At 43.8% G+C, this 25,627-nt stretch overlaps 1 protein-coding gene across 1 annotated transcript; it reads right to left on the reverse strand.

The window, feature by feature from the left end:
- Positions 1-5,736: 5,736 nt before the first annotated feature.
- Positions 5,737-25,053, reverse strand: LOC141219258 (SH3 domain-containing kinase-binding protein 1-like). The gene is made up of 6 exons (XM_073666026.1): positions 25,020-25,053; positions 24,834-24,946; positions 16,584-16,709; positions 14,644-14,897; positions 11,566-11,629; positions 5,737-5,778 (listed from the first exon to the last, which is right to left on the reverse strand). Exons 1-6 carry the CDS (start codon positions 25,051-25,053, stop codon positions 5,737-5,739), a joined length of 633 nt encoding a protein of 210 aa, XP_073522127.1.
- Between the last annotated feature and the right edge of the window lie 574 nt (positions 25,054-25,627).

The following is a 25,627-nucleotide window of genomic DNA, read 5'->3' on the forward strand; positions in this document are numbered from 1 at the left end:
CAGAGAGACACTAAGGAGCGCAAGCAAGCCTGCGCTTCTCAGTGTCTGCGGGATGACAGGCTGGATGACAGCGTTCTGCTGCGGTCCAGCCTGTCATCTCGATGTAGCAGAGCTGAAGCTGTCCTGGGATCCATGGGAAGGTAAGGATGAGGTTGGTTTATTATTTTTCTTTTATTGCAGGAGATCGTTGGCTTCAGCTGGAATGGGCGTGATGGTAAGTATAGTTTAATTTAGAACAATAAAGAATTGTGTCTTTATTTCAATTAAAGGACTTTATTCTGGGTGTTGTGTTTTTTTTAAATACTTTACTAGAAATTCATGGTGGTCATGTCTAATAATGGCGTTACCCCAATAATTTCGTGCTTATGGCCAGCTGTTAATGCCATGCTGGCCTTAACCCCTTTATTACCCAGTGAGCCAGCGCACCAGGGCCCTGGATGAGTTGGGTACAGCGCCAGAAGATGGCGCTTCTATGAACGCGCCATTTTCCGGGGCGGCTGCGGACTGCAATTTGCAGCGGGGGTGGCCCAGAAAGCTTGGGCCTCCCTGCGCTGCAGATTCCAGCCCCCAGCTGCCTAGTTGTACCTGGCTCGACACAAAAATAGGGCGAAGCTCCACGTATTTTTTTTTAAATTATTTCATGAAAATCATGAAATAATTAAGAAAAAAAGGGCTTCCCTATATTGTCGTGTCCGGCCAGGTACAAATAGGCAGCTGGTGGTTGGGGGCAGCCCGTTCCTGCCTGCTGTACCTGGCTGGACACAAATATAGGACGCAGCCCCACATCAATTTTTTTTTAATTATTTCATGAATTTCCTGAAATAATTTAAAAAAAATTGACGTGGGGCTTTGCACTATATTTGTGTCCAGCCAGGTACAGCAGGCAGGAACGGGCTGCCCCCAACCACCAGCTGCCTATTTGTACCTGGCCGGACACAACAATATAGGGAAGCCCTTTTTTTCTTTATTATTTCATGAATTTCATGAAATAATTTAAAAAAAAAATACGTGGGGCTTCTCACTATATTTGTGTGTCCAGCCAGGTACAACTAGGCAGCTGGGGGCTGGAATCCGCAGCGCAGGGAGACCCAAGCTTTCTGGGCCCCACCCGCTGCAAATTGCAGTCCGCAGCCGCCCCGGAAAATGGCGCGTTCATAGAAGCTGGATGCTGTACTTGGCTGGCATACAAAAATATGGCAAAGCCCACGTCAAAATTTTTGGGAAAAATTAATTAAAAAATAGATAATAATTTAGGGACTGCATCTTTATTAACTCATCAAATGTCATTTAGTGTTAAAATAAAGGATTTATTTAAAAAAAAATTGGCGTGGGATCCCCCATAATTTTAGTCTCTAGCGGAGGTTAAGCAGACGGCTGGGGAAGATGTTTGAAGCCTGGGAAGGGGGTAATACCCACGGAGCTTCCCGGGCAACTAATATCAGCCCCCAGCTGAATACCTACCCTTTACTAGCTATTAAAATGGGGGACCCCCCCCAAAAAAATGACGTGGGGTCCCCCCTATTTTAATAGCTAGCAAAGGCTAGGCAGACAGCTGGGGGCTGATATTAATAGCCCAGGAAGGGTGCCATGAATATTGGCCCCCTCCCAGGCTAGAAACACCAGCCGTCAGCCGCCCCAGAAATGGCGCATCCATAGGATGCGCCAATTCTGGCACTTAGCCTCGCTCTTCCACGCTGCCCTGGTGCGGTGGCAGTGGGGTAATAGGGCTGGGGTTCATGTCAGCGCCAGCTGCCATGAAGCCCAGGTTAGTAATGATGGGCGTCTATAAGACACCCCCATTACTAACCTACAAAGTGTTAAAAAGAAAAAACACACTACACCCAGAAAAAAATAATTTATTTGAAATAAAACAGACCATTTTATTTAATTCTTAGTTTACTATAAAAAAAAAATAGTTACCTGTCCACGTTCCTGCGCTGATCTCCCATGCACAGCTGTCACATCTGGAGATGGTGACAGCTGTGCATGGCTGCTGTAAGCTCACACTGCCGGGAACACGTCCGCTCCCGGCAGCGGGAGCCACTGACTGAGGTCACCGGAGTGCATTCAGGCAGCGCAGCTCCGGAGACCTCCTTTACGGCACTGCTGTACCGTGGGAATTTCTCACGATACAGCAGGGCCGTAAAGCAGCTAACCGGAGCAGCGCTGCCTGAACTCCGGCGAACCCGCTTATGCAGTGACGGGGCTGCTTTACGGCCTCATCACTCTAGCGGCGGCAGCGGTTCAGAGCGGTCACATTCTATGTGGCTGCTCTAAACTGGAGATCTTCGTGGGACACTCGTGGACTACTACGGAGGGGTAAGGATAAGGTTGTGGTTTATTATTTTATATTTTATTACAGGAGATCGATGGCTTCGGGGAATTAGGTGTCTAGGTGAGTATAGGTGTAGTTTTTTATTTTTTACTTTATTTTAGGTGGCGTTCGGCGGGGACAGGTAATGTATGAACTAATTTCTTTTAGGTAACCACTGGCCACCAATGACATGTATTTAACATTTATTGGGGACACAGTAGGGCAATTTATATAGCAGGATCAGGCTGATGGGAACTACTGCTCCCATCGAGCTGATCCTGCTGGCAGGAGTGGACGGGGGACAGACATAGGCCGATGGGAGTAGTAGTGTCACATCAGCCTATGTCTGCCTGCTCGCACAGACACCGCACACATCGCACAGACACCGCACACATCGCACAGACACCGCACACATCGCGCACACCCGCACACATCGCACAGACACCCACACACACCAATCATGACGGGTCTGGGAGGTGAGGCTGACCTGTGCGACCGTGGGAAAGTTCATGTGAGTTCATGCAATGCAGTCAAGCATGAACTCACATGAACCCTCTGAGGGCAACGCGGCAACTTCAAATGAACAGCTGATCAGCATCACCTGATACCTCAGCTGTTCATTTGAAATAACCGGCGGGAAAGCGCAGCACAGAACGGGAAAGCCGGCGGTGAAGTCTTTTCACTGCCGGCTTCCCCGCCCGGGTCCTTCGCTCCCCGCTCCTTGGTGCTGCGCTCCCCGCCCGGTCCTAACTTACGATCGGGATGGGAGGTGGCGAGGGGAGCGGAGGATCGGGGTAGGAGGCTGCGGGGAAGCAGTATGGGGCTGTGTGATTGTTTAAAAGCCGGCGGCTTTTTACCGCCCGCCGGCTTTTAAACAATCAGGAGAATTCTCTCACACTTGGATGGCATTCTGATGACAGGCTGGATCTCAGCTGAGCGCTGCCATCCAGCTTGTCATCCTTCAGAGACACTGCAGAGCGCAGGCATTATGGGAACTTCCGATTCCAGTATTCGATATTGTAAAAGTATCGGAATTAAGTATCGGAATTCCGATACCGCGAATATCGGCCGATACCCGATATTTCAGTATCGGAATGCTCAACACTAGTGATGAGTATAAATTACAGTGAAGTGGTAACTTATAATAAGGAACATACACTGGTAACACAATGACGTTCCTGTAAGTATAACATGTTGTAATGATGGGACATTCATTCCATGCTATGACAAACTAGCGTAACTCTCTCAGCAGTAATGTCATCTTCCACCTCTTCACATCGTCTGCACTGACTTGTGGTATTTGCCAATTACGGAAACAGCGAGTGACGGCAAAAACCAGTGCGTCGTTATACCGTGATATACAAAATGGGTCACATCTATATAAACGTCACCAATTCCTTATAACCCCATGCACTGCTCTCACTGAGATCACTTGGTTGCACATTAACTTTACATACAAATGATGAAATATATACATACAACAAAATCCCTTTAATCGGGCATCCGATAGTCCAGAAGTTCTGATTATCTGGCATCTGACCTGTACATTGGACTTTCTTCCTAGAGATTCTCTAGGTAGAGTTCATCCACAACATATACATGGCAGTCCAATAATCCAGTGTATTAGTTCATCTGTCACCTCTCAGGTCCCATCAAAGCTGAATTAAAGACATTTTATTGTATATATACATACAACACTCAAGCACCCAGATTTCTAGGGGTTTGTCCTGATTCTTAGACCCCATGTGGGGTGCAGCTTGAGAAAGGGCAACGTCACATATAAATATGGGAGAGACATGTCACATTAGATTTGTCTTCTATACTTTCCCACTTGCGTTCACTCGAGGATGACAGAAAATGAGACATATTCAGCATCTTCTTCATTCTTGCAACCTAAAGAGGCAAGTCTAATAATACAAGTGCAGCAACCGACCTCATGGCAACACCGATAATCCACACAATTGTCGCCTCCAACACAAGAAGCTATGTTGAGTAGAATCTTAACCAGTTTGTCTACGAATATGATTATTAATGCTTATTTTTGGGTTTTGTTATACATTTTTTCTATAACATGTTGGACATCAATACAGTATATACTTATATTGCTGTTTTTGATTTAAACATTTGCGCACTATGCAATTAAAAATATAGTCATTCGTATAACATGTCTTTTACAATTTGTACCACTAGAGGTCTCTGTTGTACTCTATCCAGTGGCTTCAAATACGCTGCACGCAGTACCAAACGTCACCACTAGAGTGAAATTCAGAAATCTCAGCTGCTTGTAAACAAGAGACGCCTTGGCTTTCACAATCATTGTCTTTCTTCATTGCTTCTTATTATTTCATTACTTGGAAAGATAATGTAAACTAATCCAAAGCCCTATCCTAAAATACATTTACGATCCCTTGTAATGCATACTTAACTATTGTAAAGTATTGTCCAATTAGAATTCCATTACTACTGAATCTAAAGAAATATTCAATGTGGTCACTTATTTCTCACCAACCATTTGCATCTTTATTTTACTTTTAGCATAAATCTATAATTCTTCCTCCATTACTAGAATGATAATCGTTTTTTTTTGTATTTTTAATTTGCATCCTGTCTCTTTAAAATAAATGTAACCGTACTTCCTAAATGATAAAGTTTATTTTTAAGTTATTTTATTGCATTTTCTATTATTATAATAGTCCTATGAACCTCCTGTCTCAGGTGACGTCCGGAGAAGGGCGTTCTTACCCTACAAGCTTCGTCTGGCCGGTCCGATCACAAATGTAGTTAGGGCCAACTTGTAACTACTATGTTTCTGCAGGAATCAAAAATTAAAAAAAGGCACAAATTATCTGTAAACGCCATACTTTTCTCTCTTAGGGAACACATTCGTAAAGTACAGTGAAAAGCAAAGTGTTTCATCACATTGTATGAACAGTACTTTGCACATGAACGTTTCCAGTCAGAGATCCAAACCCATATAGTATGTCTCAGAAGGTAACAGAAAGGACAGGAAAGGGTTACTCAGCTGCACAGAGATTTCAGAAAATCCAAGATAAAAGACGTAATAAAAAAGGAAAGAAAAAACAACCATAAAATTATAAAGCTTGTAAACAGACAATTGGAAATACTCTTTATTCATGGAAAAATATCATAAAAAAGTACCACTCTGAAGTAAAACTGCCGGAGTTTCCTTCATGCGCAGTTTCGAGGAGGAACACTTGAGCACAACGTGGAGTCCACCGATATTCACGTGGGTGAGAGCTAGAAAAGTCACCAGGGCGTCCTTGGTAGGTGAACGGCTGTTGTGCTTGTCGCGTTTGAGGCAAATTTTAGATCGTTTGGCACCAAAAGTATTTTGGCCTTGGAGGGAAGAAAAGTTCATGATTGTAGGACTTCTGATGTGGGCTGTGACATGTCCATTGTTCTCATTTGGATTGTAGAGATTTCTTAATTTCATTGACATCCATCTGGAATAAAAATGGATAGAGAATGTTTAGAGCAACAACTGTTTCTTGTACAAAGAAAAGAAGAATCCCCTGGACCTTCAAGATAGTCCTGGACCCACCTCTGAGGCCCACCATCAAGATCCAATGGGACCACTACCTCCACCTGAGGTAAAAAGAAAGGAACTCACCGTGGGAAGCAAAAGCCCAGCGCTGACAGGAATCACTGAAGAGCAGCAGTGAGTAAACTCCCTCTACCCCGGAGCAGCACCGCACGCCTCACTAATGACACGGAGCGCCGTGCCAGCAACAGAGCGGGCAGCGCCAATGTCATTCAGAAGCCGGGCTACTTACCAGCTCAGGAGAAGTCCCTGCACTTGGAGAATCCCCTCTTGACAGACACTAGCAACGCGCCGCAATCACGCTGTTTAATAGCAGAGCTTCTGGATACTGAGCATACAGCGCAGCTCCAAGATAAATGATGACAGGCAAAGATGAGGAACTGTCTGATAATATTATTACATATACTTCCAGTACTGCCCCTATTAATATGGACACATCGTTCACATTAGGTGGATCTCATACAAGGAATAAAGGAAAGAAGCAGGCAAGTGGCATAAAGGGTAACAATGATAATAAAAAGGACTTACACTCATCTGAAACAGATGATGGTTCAGAGGACATATCTCCCAATTTGACCCCCTCTAAACATAGACCTAAAAGGGACCATACAACTTCTCCTGATATGTCTCCTATTCTGATACCCATTAATAGATATAGTGACAACGCAAACACAATTTTAATAAAAGAGAAACCTGTTAATCTTTCTCCATGAGAAAAATACTTGCTAGACCTCCATTCATCTTTCATTCAACAACTGAACATAATTATGGTCAATGGATTCCAAAGCCTAAATGCAATACTGAAAAGATATTAATCAGAAAATCAATGACACAAATAAAAAAGTAAAATCCCCATATCTGGCACACAATACGCTTTGGAAAAGGATCATTGTTTACTTAAAAGCGAAGTTAAAACATTAAAATTAAAACTTACAGATTTAGAGGACCGCAACAGGCGGAACAATCTAAAATTTAGGGGAATACTTGAGAATGTTTCCCCGTCACAAATGGTTCCATATATTAAAGACTTAATATATAAAACACTACCATCGGTTCCTAATGCAGAACTGACAACAGACAGAGCCAATAGGCTACCAAAACCTAGTTTTCTGTCAGGAGACACTTCAAGAGAAGCGATTGCGAGAATACATTTCTTCCAGACTAAGGACCGGTCGCCTTCTGGACTATCTAAAGAAAAATTAATATCTACCTCCTCCTTACCAGTCAATAAAAATATTTCTGGACTTCTCAAAAGAGATATGCTAGGAAAATCCTTTGCTGGCATAACTAGCATCTTAAGAGCGAATAACATTTCGTATAGTGGTGTTTTTCTGCTAGACTCATAGTCTTCTTCAATGGAAAAGCCAACCTTATTCAAGACCCAAAGGACGGACGGAATATGTCCGAGAATGGTCACAATCCAGAACAAGGAAGAAAAGTAGACCCTCAGAGTAAATTCATTTTAAAGGTCTAACCATAAGTGGCTACATCATTATTTTATTGCGCAAATACTAGTATTTGAGATGTCCATAAGGCAGTACTTAGAGGGATCCTTATCCAACTCAATGCACAACACAAAAGGAAAACAAAAGAAAATATATAAAAAAAATCACCCAAAAGATTAGCAAGGCAGTGGCAAAACAACAACAAAATCCGACGGAAAAAAACTCACTTTGCCATAATAAGTCTTAGAGCTGAACTTAAATCCAAGATGGAATCAACTACATACACCCGCAAGCTATAGTGGAACAATTTGCTACATTTTATTCTTCCCTATACAATCTGAAAGACGATAAAGAAACTACCCAATTAAATATTAAATGAATAAATAATTTCCTTTCAGAAGAACTCCCGCAATTAAACTCAGAGCAAATTAAATGATTAAATTCCCCTTTCTCTACTAACAAAACTGATATTGACATCAAGAAATTGCAGGAAAATAAATCCCCCGGACTTGATGAATACCCACCAAATATTATAAATTATTTAGACATCATCTCTCTAACCCCCTAACTTCTGTTATATCAAACGACCAACAATGGCCTATTCTCAAATGAATCCCTAATAGCCACCATTGTTGTTATACCTAAACAAAATAGTAATTCTGAGGAGATGTCGAACCAAAGGCCGATATCTCTTCTAAATACAGACACTGAAAATATACGCTAAGCTAATATCTGAAAGATTCATTACAATTATGCCTATACTAATTCATTCTGATAAAGTAGGGTTTTATTAAGGGAAGACAAGCCTCAGATGACACAAGAAGACTTTTAAATTTACTTATATATGTGGAAAAACAAAAATTGTCTTCCATACTACTATCTTTAGAAGCCGAAAAGGCATTTGTTCGCATCAACTGGGATTTCATGGTCGCCACTTTAAACGAATTTGGATTTCAAGAACAAATTCTTAAAACTATTACTGCTCTTTATTCATGCCCTTCAGCAAAGATCCAAATTAACAATTTACTCTCTAAAACCTTTACTATTACTAATGGTAAACGTCAGGGAAGTCCATTATCTCCACCCTTATTTGATCTCATAATGGAACCCTTTGCTGAAATTACCAGAACCAACAACCTCATAAAGGGAATCCCACTTAATTTTAGACAACATAAAATTAGTTTATTTGCGGTTGACACGTTCATTTCCATTACTGACCCTATCAACTCTCTAAGAGTTATTACCCCAAATATCAAAGAAATTTCAGCGGCTTCCAATTATAAAATAAATGCCAAAAAAATCTAAAATGTTAATTTTTTTCTTAGATTATCAATTTACAAAATTAATGGAAAAATCCCATAATCGCTATTTTGGAATCAAATTCACTAACCTTTTACATAAAATCCTAGATGAGAACTTAAAAATATTGCAAAAGCAAATCCAAATAAGCATTGGCAACTATGATAAATCTAACACTTCGTGGATGAGTAGGATTACTATCTACAAAATGATTATACTACCAAAATTACAATATATTTTCAGAACAATTCCTATCCTAGTCCCAGAAATATGGATTAAATCTCTTCATAAACAACTGTCAAATTATAGATGGCAAAAAAAGTTTCAGAGAATTGCAAAAATGTTACTATTCAAAAATAAAAGGGGGAATTGCCCTACCAAATATCCAGGCTTCTTCTGAAGCGAATATTATTATTCAAAGCAGAAAATAGCAGAAAACGAATCAATGATAGACTTCCTCTCCCTAAAAACTTTTCATAATCTTCCAGAAGAGGAATTGTACAGCCAGACTAAAGAAAGCCTTTGTGGACTACTCTGATTCATGTTGGAGATACTGTGGACAAAAAGCCAACTTACCGTATTTTTCGGACTATAAGAAGCCCTTTTTTCCTCCAAACTTTTGGAGGAAAATGGGGGGTGCGTCTTATAGTCCGAATGTTGGAGGAGGGGGGTTGTATATATATGTGGGGTGTGGGGGGAGCAGTAGCGGTGGATGAGCGGGGAACAGGAGGCAGCAGCCGCCCGCTGCAGCCTACATTGTCCCGGCTGCTAAAGAAAATGAATATTCAGTGCTCCCCACGCTCCTTAATAGCAGCACACAGTGTAGACGCAGCGCTGCTCCTGCTGTTGCCGGAATCGCCTGTGCCCGCTGTTAAAGGGCATGAATATTCAACCTCTCTCCACGCCCATGGGCATGAGAGGGGGTGAATATTCATGCCCTTTAATAAGCAGGATCACGCGGTAGCCCGGCAGCAGCAGGAGCCGCAGCGCGGCTACGCTGTGTGTCGGCTATGAAGGAGCATGAAGTCACTGCTCCCCGTGCACACAGTACCGGCATTGGGAGCAGTGACTTCCGGCAGCTGATCTCTCCTTGCGCATGGTAGTGACGCCATGCGCGGCTCACATGGAGAGATCAGTGTGGGCAGGCAGGACGAAGCGCTGGAGGAGAGAAGAAAGGTGAGTAGGAGTGTTTTTTTTTTAATGTGCAGCATGATAGGGATTAGGGGTACCATGCATACTAGGATAAGGATGAGGGGGCCATACATACCAGGGTAAGGATGAGGGGGCCATACATACCAGGGTAAGGATGAGGGGGCCATACATACCAGGGTAAGGATGAGGGGGGCATACATAACAGGATAAATATGAGGGGGCCATACATAACAAGATAAATATGAGGGGGCCATACATACCAGGATAACGCTGAGGGCGGCATACATAACAGGATAAAGATGAGGGGGCCATACATACCAGGATTAGAATGAGGGGCCATACATACCACAATAAGGATGAGGGGTGCCATGCATACCAGGATAGGGATTAGTGGTGCCATGCATATCAGGATGGGGATTGCTGTGCCATTCATACCAGGATAGGGATTAGGGGTGCCATGCATACCAGGATAGGGATTAGGGGTGCCATGCATACCAGGACAGGGATGAGGGGTGCCATGCATACCAGGACAGGGATGAGGGGTGCCATGCATACCAGGACAGGGATGAGGGGTGCCATGCATACCAGGATAGGGATGAAGGGTGCCATGCATACCAGGATGGAGGGATGCCAGGCATACCAGGATGGGGATGGGGACCACGTATAAAAGGAAGGGGAGAGACATATATACCAGGATGGGGGATATTGTCAGAATTGGGGAACATTACCCCTATACCAGTGTCAGCAGAAGACCCCCTCCCCCTTAAAAGTGCATCATGAACACATTTTTTGCTTAATTTTTTTTTTTTTCCTCCTCTAAAACCTAGGTGCATCTTATGGTCCGGTGCGTCTTATAGTCCGAAAAATACGGTATTTCATATCTTTTGGACATGTTCTAAAGCTGCATTAATATGGAAAGAGATCTTTAAATTGTTGAATAAAATCAACAACTCTACAGTTAATATTTCACCACAACTAGCCCTTCTATCTCTTGACTCAAATTTACTCCCACAGAAGATAAAACATATTTCCATTCATATATTGGCTATAACAAAGCTACTTATTGAATCTAAATGGAAGTCAGTTAATGTTCCTACTATCTCAGAAATTATAGATAAAATGTTAGTTCACAATTCTTTAGAACATTCCTATGCGTTAAGAAACAGCTCTCTTAAGAAATACTATTCTATATGGTCTTTCTGGATCTGGATACTGGATACTTTTCCCTGAATAAGAATACCTCTCCAAACAAATAACATCTTTTAGCCAGAAAGTATACAAATCATTTATTATTTTAACATAATTAAACTGAAATCCTGTGATGCCATAACAAGGATTTATACTATAGATGATCTATTTTGTTTTCACCTCCCTTTCCCCTGTTTTCCTCATTCATCCTTCCCTTTTTTCCCCATCCCATTCCTCTCTCCCTTTCCTTCCTTTCTTTCCTTTCTTCCTCTCCGGCTATCCTTTTCCAGATTTTTCCTCCAAGTTAAAAGTTTTGTTAGGATGATGTAACTGTTGTAATACTACTATACTGTCTTTATCATATTTTATTTTCCCTTTCCCTTCTTTTGTAAAACATCCCTTAATAAAAAGTATATTATTGAAGAAAGACAACTGGATTTTCTTTACACCGTTTTAATGAGTAAGCCTATGATTGATGATGTACTAACAGGACTCTGAGAATTTCAGACTTTTATCATATCACTGGAACCTGTGGTCAGAGCACAACTACAGCATACATTTCCAAACTACTATTTCGGAAGGGCTTCAAGTCAAATATTGTGTACCTGTAATCGAAGACGAATCTTCTTTTCTTCATCCAGCTCGGACAGTAATTGTTTTATTTCTTTTCTAAAATAAAAATACAAGAACGATGGAATTAATTTTCTGGGGTAACCTCGAGTATACTAAACTATACTTTAAAAGGCGGCAAAGTGAAGAACAAGGACAATGAAACATGTGGAGAATCCGAATAAACAAATAGTTTGAGTAGGAATCTGACTCCTGAAATACTGCTTGGGGTAAGCTGTGCTGAGATCTGAGATGATATGTGCTCCACAGATTATCTATTTCACAGTCTTCTTTGCATATACTGAATAATACATAGGGAGAAGCATCTTATTTTCAGATAATTTTCATCTAATATATCACCCTGTGCTTATATTGGACACAGACAAATGTTACCAGAAAAGCAACAAATGTTCAGATGACAAATGCTCATTTGCAAAAAAAAACAAATATATATAAAAAAAAACAGTCAGCTGATGTGGACACATCATCCTGGGTTCCACATCGAGCCTCTTAATAATCCTAGGCCTACATATGTTTAAGCATAGAGCCCATGAATTTACTGCTTACGCATGGACCAATGTTTCAAGCCTAGTCTGGACAGGATCTGAATAATTCTGATGCTGAAGCCTCAAATTCATAGTTGAGCTCTCACCCCATTGCAAGATACCAGTGGTACAACCTACACCTACCACCTAAAAAACCCTTCATCTTTGGGTTGGAGTTTGGTTTGTTTGGCTTGCGAGACCTCTGAGGCTGGAAATATCCAAGGGGGCAGGTTCTGAGGAGACATGGCAGTGACAGTCCACAAAAGGATTACCCACTATGATGATTGTACTGGATCCCTAGGAGGAGATGCGACACAGTATTCATCTCCAGGAGAGACTCAGACAACCAAGTGAGAATCAACTGAACCAATCAGTTATGTATTTATGTGCGTCCACTATAATCACACCTAGGTCAATCCCTGCTGTGCCATAGTTACATGTGCTACCCTATCATCTCCTCTACTCTGCTGCCAGATACACCAGGCTCCTTATTGCTGCTCTGGTGATATGCTCAGTGACTATACGACCTGCTTCAGACACTACATCACATTAGCCAAGAGACTCCACTGTCTTATATTTCAATTTACTCCATCCTTCTCGCATTTTTAATATTGCACTAAATATAAAGACGTTTTTGTTCCACTGACCATCCATTTAAATTATTGAAATTAATTACTTTGGTGCTACCTATCGTTGGCAAATAGAACTCACAGATTGTATAGATTATAATATATCATGCATCCCAGAATTTCACTACCAAGAAAGAACTAGTCTGTCCCAAATGCTCCACCATAGGGACGTCTACAGTCACTACCATCAAGAAATCTACCCCCCCTTTGCACTCAGGCCTGAGTAATTCTAGATCAGTGATCCCCAACATTTCTTACCTTGGGAATCGCATTCAGCTCTGAGAGAGGGTCAAGAGCAACATCCAGAGCCCCCCGACTAGTGACATCCAGATCCCGCTCCCTATCCCACAGTAGTTACACCCAGAGCCCCATTACTGGTATAATAACAGCCAGAACTTCCCCATAGAAATAAAACCAAGGCAGTGTGCTTACATACAGGGGTTCTCACCGCACTCATATTCGGTATTCTCGCAGCAGGCACTCCCACCACATTATTGCATCCAACTTCAAGCAACCCTTTAACTAGCAGTATCATCTTATCTCCAGTCTCATCTCCAGACTTCATTTATCTCTCCAACTCTTAAAGGGGTTGTCCACTACTAGGACTAGGACACCAGTATTTATATGATGCAGGGCTCACGTGACATAACCGCACGAGAGCCCCAGAACGTGAGTGCCGACACCACTGGAACTGCGCCAGCACGGGAGGTGAGGACAGGGGTTTTTATTTTAACGAGGGCAAACATTCAGAGTGATAAAGGGTTGTCCTAGTAGTGGACAACCTCTTATATATGTGCATCTAGACCTGCTCTTCTGTATGGGGTTATCCACAAACGTCAGGAACTAGAGACCTGCTCTTCATATCTGTTTGTTAGACATGGTGCTAAGGCAACAAGCTGACACACAGCCGCGAGCCACACATTATAGGTCTGCGAGCCACAGGTTGGGGAGCCCTTTTCTACACCTTGTACTGTACAAGATGTAATTTTTCTTTTTCTCCTCTTAGAGCACTGTCCCAATGTTTTAGATTCCCAGTGGATCTCACTATATACCAGCAGAAGAAAGATAGGTACATTCACGGAACTTGCAAACTGGGATGTACTAAATGTAAAAAAGTATGAAAAACTATAGCAAAAATATAGTCATATAGTCACACAGTCTGAGGCTTTATTCTGCCCTGTCATAAACAGCATCTCAACTCATTTCTTTTAATGCTGGAAGCTAATAGTAAATGGACCTAAGTATATGGCTGTACATTTGCTCACTGCACCTTTAGATCCATTTAGAGAAAAGGTCCATTTTCTGAACGTATAGCAAAATTGTCTGCTTCCAATGTGCTGAATGAAGTCTTATAACATCCATTACAGGCTGTTATTAGATGAGTGTGAATAGTTTGTGTTAATTACTTCCTATTCTCTGCTAAATTGATATTTTGAACATAATTGCAGATTTGTTTTTCGTCTTTTGCACATTCTTCTTTTAGCCAGATGGAAATCACTGACTGTGACAATTATAGTGTCTCTTAGCACCGATCTGATGAAAATAAGCTCCGACTGAATTCACGCTGAGGGAAAAAATGGTATGGATTAATTATTAAGGCGATGAAATAAACAAATACTCCATAAATAATTCAATGTATCATGACATTTTAAGAGTTTCTTTCATCAGGAAAACCTGTTAGAGAGGACAACCTCCAGGGAACCTCTTTTTTGAGCCCTGACAAGCAGCGGCTCTCCATCTTGTGGACTCGGGCTATCTATGTATGACATGATAGCCATTCATTTGGTTTGTACATTATAAAAAAGTCATCCATGACATTTTTGAAACTTTACACAAAAATATTAAATCAGAACAAGTCCTTTAATTCCCGGCTGCCGGCATCTGGTATAATAAAGCTTACTTTTGCTGGTCCTTCATTGTCTCAATGATGCTTCGAAGCTCCTTGACTTGTGCCTGCAGCTCTTCTAGTGATGACTGGCCATGCTCAACTGTGTGTCTTGCATCGGAGCTACCAAAGGACGGAGAGTTTGACCTGTGACTACTTGAGGTGACAATGTGAAATGCTGATGGGGCTCCAGGAGCGCCGTGTGAGAAACTAACACTTGAAATCAAGCCTCCTGGTTTGGGGGGCAATGCAGCTCTGTTCTCTGGTACCTACAAGACAGGAATACACTGAATATGTACAGAAAACTATTATTATTAAAAGGACACATGTAGTAATCATAAATGAATATTTCCCATATGCTGGTAAATCATTGCCTAAATACAGCGGTATTATATGTGCTATTAGGTGGTCTTCATTATTGAAAGATATTAAGAAAATGCAGGCACAACTGCAGCCACAATTACAGCTCAGTCATAGGCAATGCTCTGATTAACGAGAAAAAAAACACAAAAAAAACACTTTCATTTAATATTCTAATGTATACAGTGACCCCCATAGATGGTACAGAGCTGACTTGGCTAATGCAGCATAAGCTATCTATTAGATAGGGGATAAATGTAAGATTACTGGGGGTCTGTTCGCTGGGACCTCCACCAGTCATGAGAACAGGGGTCTTATTTCTGCAATATGGAGCAGCAGTGCACCACAGTGTGTGACCACAGCTCCATTCACTTCTATGGTTTTGTGGAACAGCAGTATGTGTGACCACCTGTGCCATAGGCAGTCAACAGAGCGGCGGTCATGCATATGCCCTAATGCTCCATTCACATGTGAAATACAGTCCTCAGGATTGGTGGGACTCCCAGCAGTTGGACCCTGCATCATCATATAATCACCTGTTGTTTGTAGCACTGGTGTATACAGACAGAAAAGGGCCCGGGTACAAGAACAATATATGGCCCTTTGCAGTCCAAGAGCTCCTAAGAATGCAAAATTGCACCTGCTTTGGAGGTAGAAATGGGCCCCCTTATCTCTTGGGCCCCTGTGCGGCCCCATTGGTTGCACCAATGATATGTCCGCACCTTGTTTGTAGGATAATTCCTTTGAAGGAGTTGTCCCAAGTAGCAAGTTACCACCTATGTACAGGATTTGAGTGATGGCTGTGCATGTGCACTGCTGCTCCATTCAATTTCTATGGCCTGCCAGAGTTCCACAGACAATGAATGGAGTGGTGCTGTGCTCATATCTTGAGAGTGTGGTAATCACAGCAGTGGGACCTCAAGCAATCTGCAATAGAGATGATCAAAAAGATTTGCGGGATCCTTATTCAACGACTACTTCAGTAGTCAATGGCCGCCGGAGCAGAGCTCTGTGAACCTCCTTTTAACGGCCAGGATCCCTGGTGCTTGTTCTGATCGGCAGGCCTGGCTAAGCGTCATGTGTGCGTTGTACCAGAACAATGACAGTGAGCCAGGCCTACGGATCAGAAGAGACACTGGGAACACCAGCAGGTAGGAGGAGGTTCACAGGGCTCTGCTCTGGCAGCCATGGACTACCAATATGGCAGCTGGACTAGGGTCCTACAAATCTTTTTGATAATTTCTAATCAACAAATTATCACCATTCCATGCATGTATGGGTAATAACTTAGTCAAGTTGGACAATGCCTTAAAGCATGCAATCTATGATAAACTGGTAAAAATCTACTTCTAGAAAAAGGTTTTCCCACAATTACTTATTTAGCTTTTATAAGGGAAGAGAGTACACCCGTGACATTAGGGACCATCAGCGCAACAGGAAATAGAGCAGCTACAGTAGGCAGCTATATTGCTATACTCCCCGATAAGCATGGATCATCTACACCTTTCCTCCATGGTAAGATTACAGATTGACTTTTAACCCTCCCAGTCCTAATTGTATTGATCCACAACAGAGAGCACGCTCCCCTTACTTACCTGTGATGTAAGACTACGTGGGGCTTTCTTGGATGAGTCTATAGGTCTCTGTGACAGGTGATTGATATCATCCTTGTCATCTTCTGGACTTGGAGAGTCAAAGAAATCAGGACTGGAAAGGGAGGACTACAAAAGATCGTAGTGAATAAAAGTATACTGAATGTAACAATATTTCCTACATGACAAGAAGATGCGTAATCAGCCAGCCATCTCCATTCTTACCAGCACAGCTATAAAGAGACTCTTGACCGTGTACGGCCAACCCGGGTTCCATTGTTCACATTCCCCCTCCCCTTTTCACCCATACCAAATAAAACACAGCACCTGTAATTTTCTCTTTGGATAAATTTGGCCACAGCGGCCGTTTTATTAACAAACAACAATATTAAACATATAAACATTATAATAACAAGGGTAAGGGTTCTTGGAGTTAAAAAATTGATCTGGCATAAACCAAACAGTACTTGAACCACCATGTTACCCTCAGCCGTACCACGCCAGCTCAAGGGCACCAAAAGCTCCCAGGGTAAAACCCCGTCCAGAGCCCCCAAAACCAAAATGCCAGATCACCCCCCTTAATCAAGCCAATGCCTGTAACTTGATAATCTCCTTTTTTACCGACACTTCCGTGCCAACTCCAAGAACCCCAACCCCCCCCCCACCAGCCACTGCGACAAAGACATCTTAACACATCACTAAAATTTTTATATATATATATATATATATATATATATATATATATATATATATATATATATATAAAACCCCTCCTAATACACCCTAATTATTAGACCTCCCTGTTCTTCTTCCTACAAAACCCGCCCTTTTCCAATGCAATTTAAAAGAAACTAACAAACAACCGAAAAAAGGGGTGGGTGGGACTTTTCCAATGCTTTCTTCTCTGAACTGACTGTTTCTCACCCCACCCTTTCTGCTTTATCTACGCCCCCCTCAAATGCCCGCCCCTCAACCTATATCCAATCCCTATTCTTTTAAGTTCAAATTACACCCTCCTGTCCCCTCCCGGTCATGTGGGGCTTCCATCTAGGTTCCTTGCCTCCAGCCCCCTTCTTGACCATGTACGGCCAACCCGGGTTCCATGGTTCACATTCCCCCTCCCCTTTTCACCCATACCAAATAAAACACTGCACCTGTAATTTTCTCTTTGGATGAATTTGGCCACAACCCCCCCCCCCCGCCACAAACGAACAGCCCTGACCACCTCAGGCTCGTGAGCGCCCCAACACCGCCAAAGCCCTTTCAATCCCGCCTTGTATGGCCAATGCCCATAAATCGATGCGTATATCATTCAAATGCACGCCATCCTTTGCCCAAAATTCTCCAACTCCCGCTTCCAGATCAAGATGCCATACGCTTACTCCCCCATTCCTGTTAACAAAAGCTGATATGGCTCTGTTCAACTTTATACGTGCCCTATTAATTCCCTTCAATGATCTGGCCTCCCTCCATGTTTTTCTGGGCACCACCTCAGACCAAACAGTCAACACCTCAGGAAACGATCTCCATAGCCTTAAAAGATCAATTTTAATGTCCCTCATCAATTCCCTGACCGGTCGAGCCCCCAAATCATTCCCTCCCATGTGCAGCACTAAAATATCCGGTGCCCGATCCAAATGAGCTGCTTTATGGAACTCTGGCAGTACTCTTCTCCACACCATCCCTTGGAAACCCAACCACCGAACCACGGCTTGCTCTCGGCTGAAGCCCAATTGCCTACCGTCGGGCCTCACGTCCGCCCGCAGTGCCCCCCAGTGGACAAAAGAGTGCCCCATAATCCACACTAACAACGGGACTCCACCTGCAACAAGACAACCAAAAATATTTAAAACCAAAAGATAATTACATTAGACCGAATGCCTAATTCCTTACATAAGACAGGTATCGATCGGAACTCCATCTCCCAATGCGTTTTATCACTTACTTGCCTAACCCCAAACCATCCGCTTCCGACGACGCGCCAATTCTGAAGGAATGTGACCCATATACCTCAGGGCTAAGGCCCAACTCAGCAATACCCTTCTTAAACACTGCTATAAACTGGAAACGCGATAAAAATTCACCATTTTCATGACACAATAATGGGCCCTTCCTCCCTGACCAAACCTGCCAGTAAGCCATTAAACATGTCCTAGGACAAACCAAAGATCTCTTAACCTCACCTAAGACCACACGTTTTCCACTGCCCAATTGATCTGTCATCCCCCGTCTTATCCAAAATTCAATGCCCCCATCTCGACTGCTCATATCCTCAGCAAACAAACCCCCAACCTTATTCTTGCTTGGTGCCACCAATTCACCTACCCTTAGTGCACCAAAAAATGCCAAAGCAAAAGCTAATCTAAACAATGTGGCCTCGAAAAATGAACAACAAATCCTATCCATTACCAAACCCAAACGTTCCAAGATACTAAAGGTTACCAGCCTACGTTTATCCAACACTTTACCTCCTTTCCTAAAGCCCTTCAAAGCTTGCTTCACCAAAAAGGCCTTCGTAACATCCTTCGTACCCAGCAATTTAAAACCAAATGCTAATCCTGCCACAAACTTGCCAACTTTTGAAACCGACTATCCGCTCTCTGCCGCCCTTCCCAGCAGAAACAACACAGCCGTCTCTCTATCTACCTCACTCTCCCCTCCACCCCACTCCCGAATCCAACTTTGCCATACTCGCAACGATGCCACGTATGATGCCCAGGTCTGCCTTGTGATAGACTCTTGTATTAACCGTCCCACTCCTCCATAACCATCTGCCACAACCGCGAAGGGCATTCTTGACCCACGTCCTCTGCCTCTGGTGCTAGTGCCCGAAAACGATCCCACTGAAAACGAGACAAGGCATCTGCTATGGAATTTTTTACACCTGGCACATGGACTGCTGTAATCCAAGCATTCAACTTAAGACAACAAAGTACAAGTTCCCTCAGCAACCTAATCACAGGCGGCGACAAGGCCGACAAACTGTTGATGACCGATACAACTCCCATGTTATCGCAGTGAAACCGAATTCTCCTGTTGGCAAAACACTCCCCCCAAATATTCACCGCCACAACAATAGGAAACAACTCCAAAAATGCCAAGTTCCTTGTAAGACCCCTCTCTTTCCACAAATTCGGCCACTCACCTACACTGCACCGCCCTTTCCAGTATGCCCCATAACCAGCACCTCCTGCAGCATCCGTAAATATCTCACAATCATAACTGTTCAAAAACTCCTCCTGTATTAACGATCTTCCGTTATAATTTTGCAGAAACAACTTCCAAACTTTCAGATCCTCCTTGTGTTCTTTATTTAAGCGAATAAAATGATGCGGAGCCCGCACTCCTGCTGTCGCTCCAGCCAACCTGCGACAAAATATTCTACCCATTGGCAAAATCCTGCCCGCAAAATTCAAACGCCCTAACAGTGACTGTAACTCCTTCAGTGTCACCTTGCACAATCTCCCGAACCTATCGACCTCCTGTTTAAGCAAAATCAATTTATCATCTGGTAACCGACACTCCATCCTTTCAGTATCAATTACAATGTCCAGGAAACTTAGGGTTGTGCAAGGGCCTTCCGTCTTTTCTACTGCCAAAGGTACGCCAAAATGCTCTGCCTCCCACTCCATAGTACCTAACAAATTCCTACACAACAATGATTGCGGGGGACCTATAAACAAGAAGTCGTCCAAATAATGAATGACCGACTTCACAGAAGCCAGGTCCTTCACTACCCATTCCAAAAAACTACTGAAAGTTTCAAACAAAGAACACGAAATTGAACAACCCATTGGCAAACATCTATCAACATAATACTCCCCTTCCCAAAAACATCCCAACAACGGGATGCTATCCGGGTGAACTGGCAACAACCTAAAAGCAGACTCAATATCAGTCTTAGCTAGCAACGAGCCTGGCCCATACCTCCGTACCCATTGTGCCGCCGCATCAAAAGATGTATATTGGACCGAACACAACTCCTGCGCAATGCCATCATTCACTGAAAGCCCTTTAGGGTATGACAAATGCTGAATCAAGCGAAACTTATTCACCTCTTTCTTGGGCACAACTCCTAACGGTGAAATAATCACCTTGTTGCTAGGCAATTCCTGAAACGGTCCCGCCATCCTGCCCAATTCAACCTCTTTAGCTAACTTCGTCTTAACCACCTCTGGATAACGGTGAGCCGACATTAAATTTTTAACCGAAAAAGGGACTACATGATCAGGAGCTGGTATTCTAAAACCATCCAAAAACCCATCCTCAATAACTTTAGCCTTCAACTGATCCGGATACCTATTTAGAAAGGGGGCCATCGCGTGAACCCTCACCGGAGTAACCCCCTTGACCGGTAACCACCGACGGCTTTCCTTTTCCTGTCTTAAAGCATTTTGATGCCATTACAATGGGAGCACACATGCTTGAATTTACAGGAGTTCCCGTACTTGCATTGGCCATCATTAAATTGCCAGCAAGTTCCCGCTTCCTTTTTAATGTTTTGCGCCCCCTTACTACCTCCCCCATGTCCAGCTGATTGATTCCCGCTACTGTTGTTCCCGTGAAAGGACTGCCCATACCTCACTGGAGCCATAACCCTCAACCACAACCCAATGTCTTTCTGATCCCATCTGATCTCCGGTCGGACTGCTTTTCTCTGCCGAAATTGCTCATCATATCTTAACCACGCCTGACCCCCGTAAGTCCTCTGGGCCTCCCCGATAGCATCAAGGTAGTAGAATAAGCCTGAGCAATTATCAGGAGCTTTCTCCCCAATAACACTAGCCAATATTGCGAAAGCATGTAACCAATTTACAAACGTCTGAGGAATCAATCTCCACCTACGCTTCTCCTCCTCCTCTTTTCTACTCTCATCCCTTTTTCCCTTATCCAGGTTAAACTTTTCCAATGGAAGAAGGGAAAAAATCTCTACGTACTCATCCCGCCAAATTTTTTCCTTTACCTCTTTTTTTAGGTGTGCCCCCAACGGCCCCTCAAAGCACACATAAACTTCCCCTTTTGCCCTATCGCCCAGTCTTACATTATCCGCCTTGTCCTTTTCTGTCTGCACACAAACCGATACCCCAGAAGGTATAATGTCTGCACTGACCCCCGACCTGCCCATCTCGCTTCCCACCTGCAAAGACACCGGTTGACTAGGCACCCACGTCGCTGCCGCGGATGCCAATCCACCCTGATTAACTCCCCCCACTATCTATTCTAGCCAAAAATTGCGACATATTAAACAAAATGTCTCTAAGACCCATTATATCAGACCCGCAACCTCCCCTAATATTTTGCCCGCTGGGCCCCGCCGACTGCCTATCAACTCCCTCATACAGTAATGACCCAGCGGGCGACAAACAAGACATAGAAGCAAACTCACCCAGCTGCGCAGGTGCTGTGTCCCTGCCAGCCGAAATTCCTGTGTCCTGCCGACGCCTGGATTCACCTCTATCCTCCCCACTCTCCGATCCGTCCGACTCCCGCTGCAGCGCAAGGCCCGCGCCCCTGGCCTCCTCGTCACCAGGGGGGACCTGAGCACTCGCCTCCGTCTCCGCTGCTCATCCTCAGTCAATCCTGGCTCTGGTCCTTCCTGCCGTCCGTGACCTTCCTTGATTTCCAGACCCCGACTCTCGTGTCTGGCCTGTCGTGTTCCAAGTTTGACTGCCAGGCATCCCAGTGCTAATGCCCGCCGCTCCACCGCCTTGAATGTGTTGCATCGAGCCAGGCAGCAGATCTTCAAATTGCCGCTGCCTGCCCGTGAAATTCTGCTGCTGCATCCCTGTCCCATTGTTTCTAGCAGGCACCCCGACTGGAGCATCGCCACGTGTACCTGCCGTGCAAATGATCCTTCTGCTGCTCCCCCCGCTACGCGTCCTCTGTGGTCACGGTGCTTTGAATTGGCGCCTTTTCTTGAACTGGGGGGCGTGTGCATATCTCCGTCGAAGACTTCCTGAGTAGCCCCGTCATGTGATGCCGGTTCCGGAAGTGACGTTGCTAGCACTTCTGGTGATGTCCCGCCCACCGGAAGCTGACGTGGCTGTATCGTGGGCATTGCTTCTGGCGCGGCCCGGGCCCTGGTATTGCGGCGTGACACCGGAGCAGGCCGCAGCACAGCCGACCGGGTTCTTTCAGTTGAGGACTGCGATACACTGCAGATGGAGCCCGCAGGGCGGCTAGGCGGATTCCTGCCGCGGCGGGCACGCTGACGGGGAGTTCCAACAACACGCTCACCGGACGCAGGGTCCCCTGAGGGGCTCCGCGGCCTGCGCCTGCTGCCCGCACTAACCGTGTCCGGAGAAATCCTAACGGGGGGCCTCGTCCTCCTGCTGGCCCTTCCAGATCTCGATGGAGGTGCTTCTGCCCCATCACTCCCCAGCAATCCAGACAGCTGGGACTCCAGCCACCCTCCACTTCTGGATCTTGCAGCCTCCCTCAGTCTTGCGCTCAAGGAATCTACAGTTTCCATATTCTTGGTAAGTGTCTTCACACAAAAGGACTTTCTCCAATGTTCTTGTCTCTGGGACTTTTCCAATGCTTTCTTCTCTGAACTGACCGTTTCTCACCCCACCCTTTCTGCTTTATCTACCCCCCCCCTCAAATGCCCGCCCTCCTGTCCCCTCCCGGTCATGTGGGGCTTCCATCTAGGTTCCTTGCCTCCAGCCCCCTTCTTTAGTGAAAATGAATTGACTAGAGAACAACACTAATATGTTAGCTAAGTGCTGTGTTGCGCTTTTTATTATAGTCTACCCTTTGGGACCATTTGAGTTTCCTCCATCCCCAGCTTCCTTCTTATTTTCACAGCATTAAAGTGAAGGTGCCGCAGTTGGTTTTTTTTTGTATTCATTTTTTGTTTCATCTGGTCTTATCCTTCAGTCACCTCCAGAACTGCACTCACTATTCTGCTGTTACATCTTGTCTTATCCTCCAGAGCTGCGGTCACTATTCTGCTGTTACATCTGGTCTTATCCTCCAGTCACCTCCAGAGCTGCGGTCACTATTCTGCTGTTACATCTGGTTTTACATCTGGTTTTATCCTCCAGAGCTGCACTCCCTATTCTGCTGTTACATCTGGTCTTATCCTCCAGTCACCTCCAGAGCTGCGCTCACTATTCTGTGTCATCATGTAACAGAATAGTGAATTCTGATCTGGAGGTGACTGAAGAAAAAGACAGCACGTCTTATCCTCCAGTCACCTCCAGAGCTGCAGTCACTATTCTACTGTTACTTGTCACTGGTACCTAATCCATAACATGAGAGGTCACATGACCAGCGACCCTTTATATTTGCATTAATAATGAAAATGCAAATTACTAAATAAAACTGAAACATTTAAATACATTATATACAAAATAAATAGTAAGAACACAAGGACAATATTCAGTCCAGGCCTGGGCCGCAGAGCTGACGCTCTAATATCAGACCTCAGTGACCGCTCTGTACTATATACTCTTGTATATCCAGGCCTGGGCCGCAGAGCTGACGCTCTAATATCAGACCTCAGTGACCGCTCTGTACTATATACTCCTGTATATCCAGGCCTAGGCCGCAGAGCTGACGCTCTAATATCAGACCTTGCTGCATAAGGATCTGCATGTAGTTGTGTGTTGGTATCACTTTGTGTCTACAACAAAATGGCTCCTCACTGTGAGAGATTCTAATTCCTAAACTTCATTGTCTCTTATCCATTTGTAAACACCCAGAAAGGGAGGGGGGAGGAGGAGACATCAGACATGGAGCAAATCCAGCCCAGATTTTCAGCAGTCGTAATGCATGCCAGCTCTACACAAGGTTTTCATGCCAAATTTCAGTAGCGGCTCCCCCTAGTGTTTCAAAGTGGAACATGTCAAACTTTTTAAATTATTTTTCATATTTTACTCCATTAAAAAATAAGATAATATTGGAGAAACGAATCAAAACAATAATACTTTACATTTTCGCAAATGTTGAAAACATTTTTTTTGATGGCACCTTCCCTTTAAGGCATCTGTACTCATGAGAAGTCTTTACACTCCTTGAAAATTGCACGTGTCTATACATTTACCAGCTGGGTTCAGGAGAGTGACGACTTATAGCCAGGACAAACAGAATAATGAGAAGAATGTGTAAGGCTGGGTCTGTCAGTGGTGTAAAGTGATCCCTGCCGCTCAGGTCTCCTATTCTGTAGGACACTTCTGTAGATTGCATTATAGGCCGTCCCTTAGTCATGAGCAGCATTTAGTTGTGTGGAGCATGAATTGCGGCACATACATACGACGTCAGAGACTGGGAAGGTGGACGTCTCCCGCTGGATTTAGGCCTTGAAGCAGTAGGAGGACTAAGTTTCTCTCCAGTTGACACAAGGGAATCAAAGCCTTCAACATCTAACAGATAAAATACAGATATGGCAACAAATCTATCAACTAAGTGACATCTCTTTCTCTTCAAGTTGGATACGGTCAAACAGCTTCTCTGTCTTATACACGGCCATTTATTCTTTTCATCAGTATTATAAGTACTCAGTCGACTTCCCCAGAAATATAAAGAACCAGGAGGAACTTCTGTTCTATGATGAAATCGGCCTCGTGTTATAGATTTACTCCATTCAGGAGCAGAGGTTTCCCACAACGTAGTGATCTACTGCCATGAAGCTTCTACACTATTCTAATCATTGTATCCTGGGTTTTTATATGTATTGCTTGTATAAATAGGATTTCTAGTTGTAATGATGTACGTTAATCTATAACTGCTGGGCTACCGATGACCAACACAGACTAAAATACATCACATGCCGAAATTTCAACTTATTATCTGTCCCATCTACCCAGTTCTTTGCACAAAAGAACACAGCCAATAAATGGCCAAGGATGGTAAAAAAAAGGCAGAATTTTACATTTGGCCAACAGTTTCTGATGCCAATTTCAGTGGGCTAAAAAACACAAAGCGCTTTTATAAGACGTGATTTACTGTCATTCATAAGAATTTGCAAATAAAATGGTGAGCAAAAACAGATTGAAACTGAATGAGAGCGGCACTCACCACTAGTACATGAAAGTACAGCACTT

This window comes from Phyllobates terribilis, unplaced genomic scaffold (genome assembly GCF_046119375.1).
Source record: "Phyllobates terribilis strain yellow unplaced genomic scaffold, ASM4611937v1 Scaffold_258__1_contigs__length_2716348, whole genome shotgun sequence".
NCBI lineage: Eukaryota > Metazoa > Chordata > Amphibia > Anura > Dendrobatidae > Phyllobates > Phyllobates terribilis.

What these genes read in the sequence shown, in the direction of transcription:
- LOC141219258 (XM_073666026.1), bottom strand. Translation starts at nt 25,053, where the DNA reads ATGGCCGTGTATAAGACAGAGAAGCTGTTTGACC. An exon ending in CACGTAGTCTTACATCACAG is followed by an intron (nt 14,898 to 16,583) that starts GTAAGTAAGGGG and finishes CCTGTCTTGTAG; the next exon opens with GTACCAGAGAACAGAGCTGC. An exon ending in AGATTCGTCTTCGATTACAG is followed by an intron (nt 5,779 to 11,565) that starts GTACACAATATT and finishes TTTTTATTCCAG; the next exon opens with ATGGATGTCAATGAAATTAA.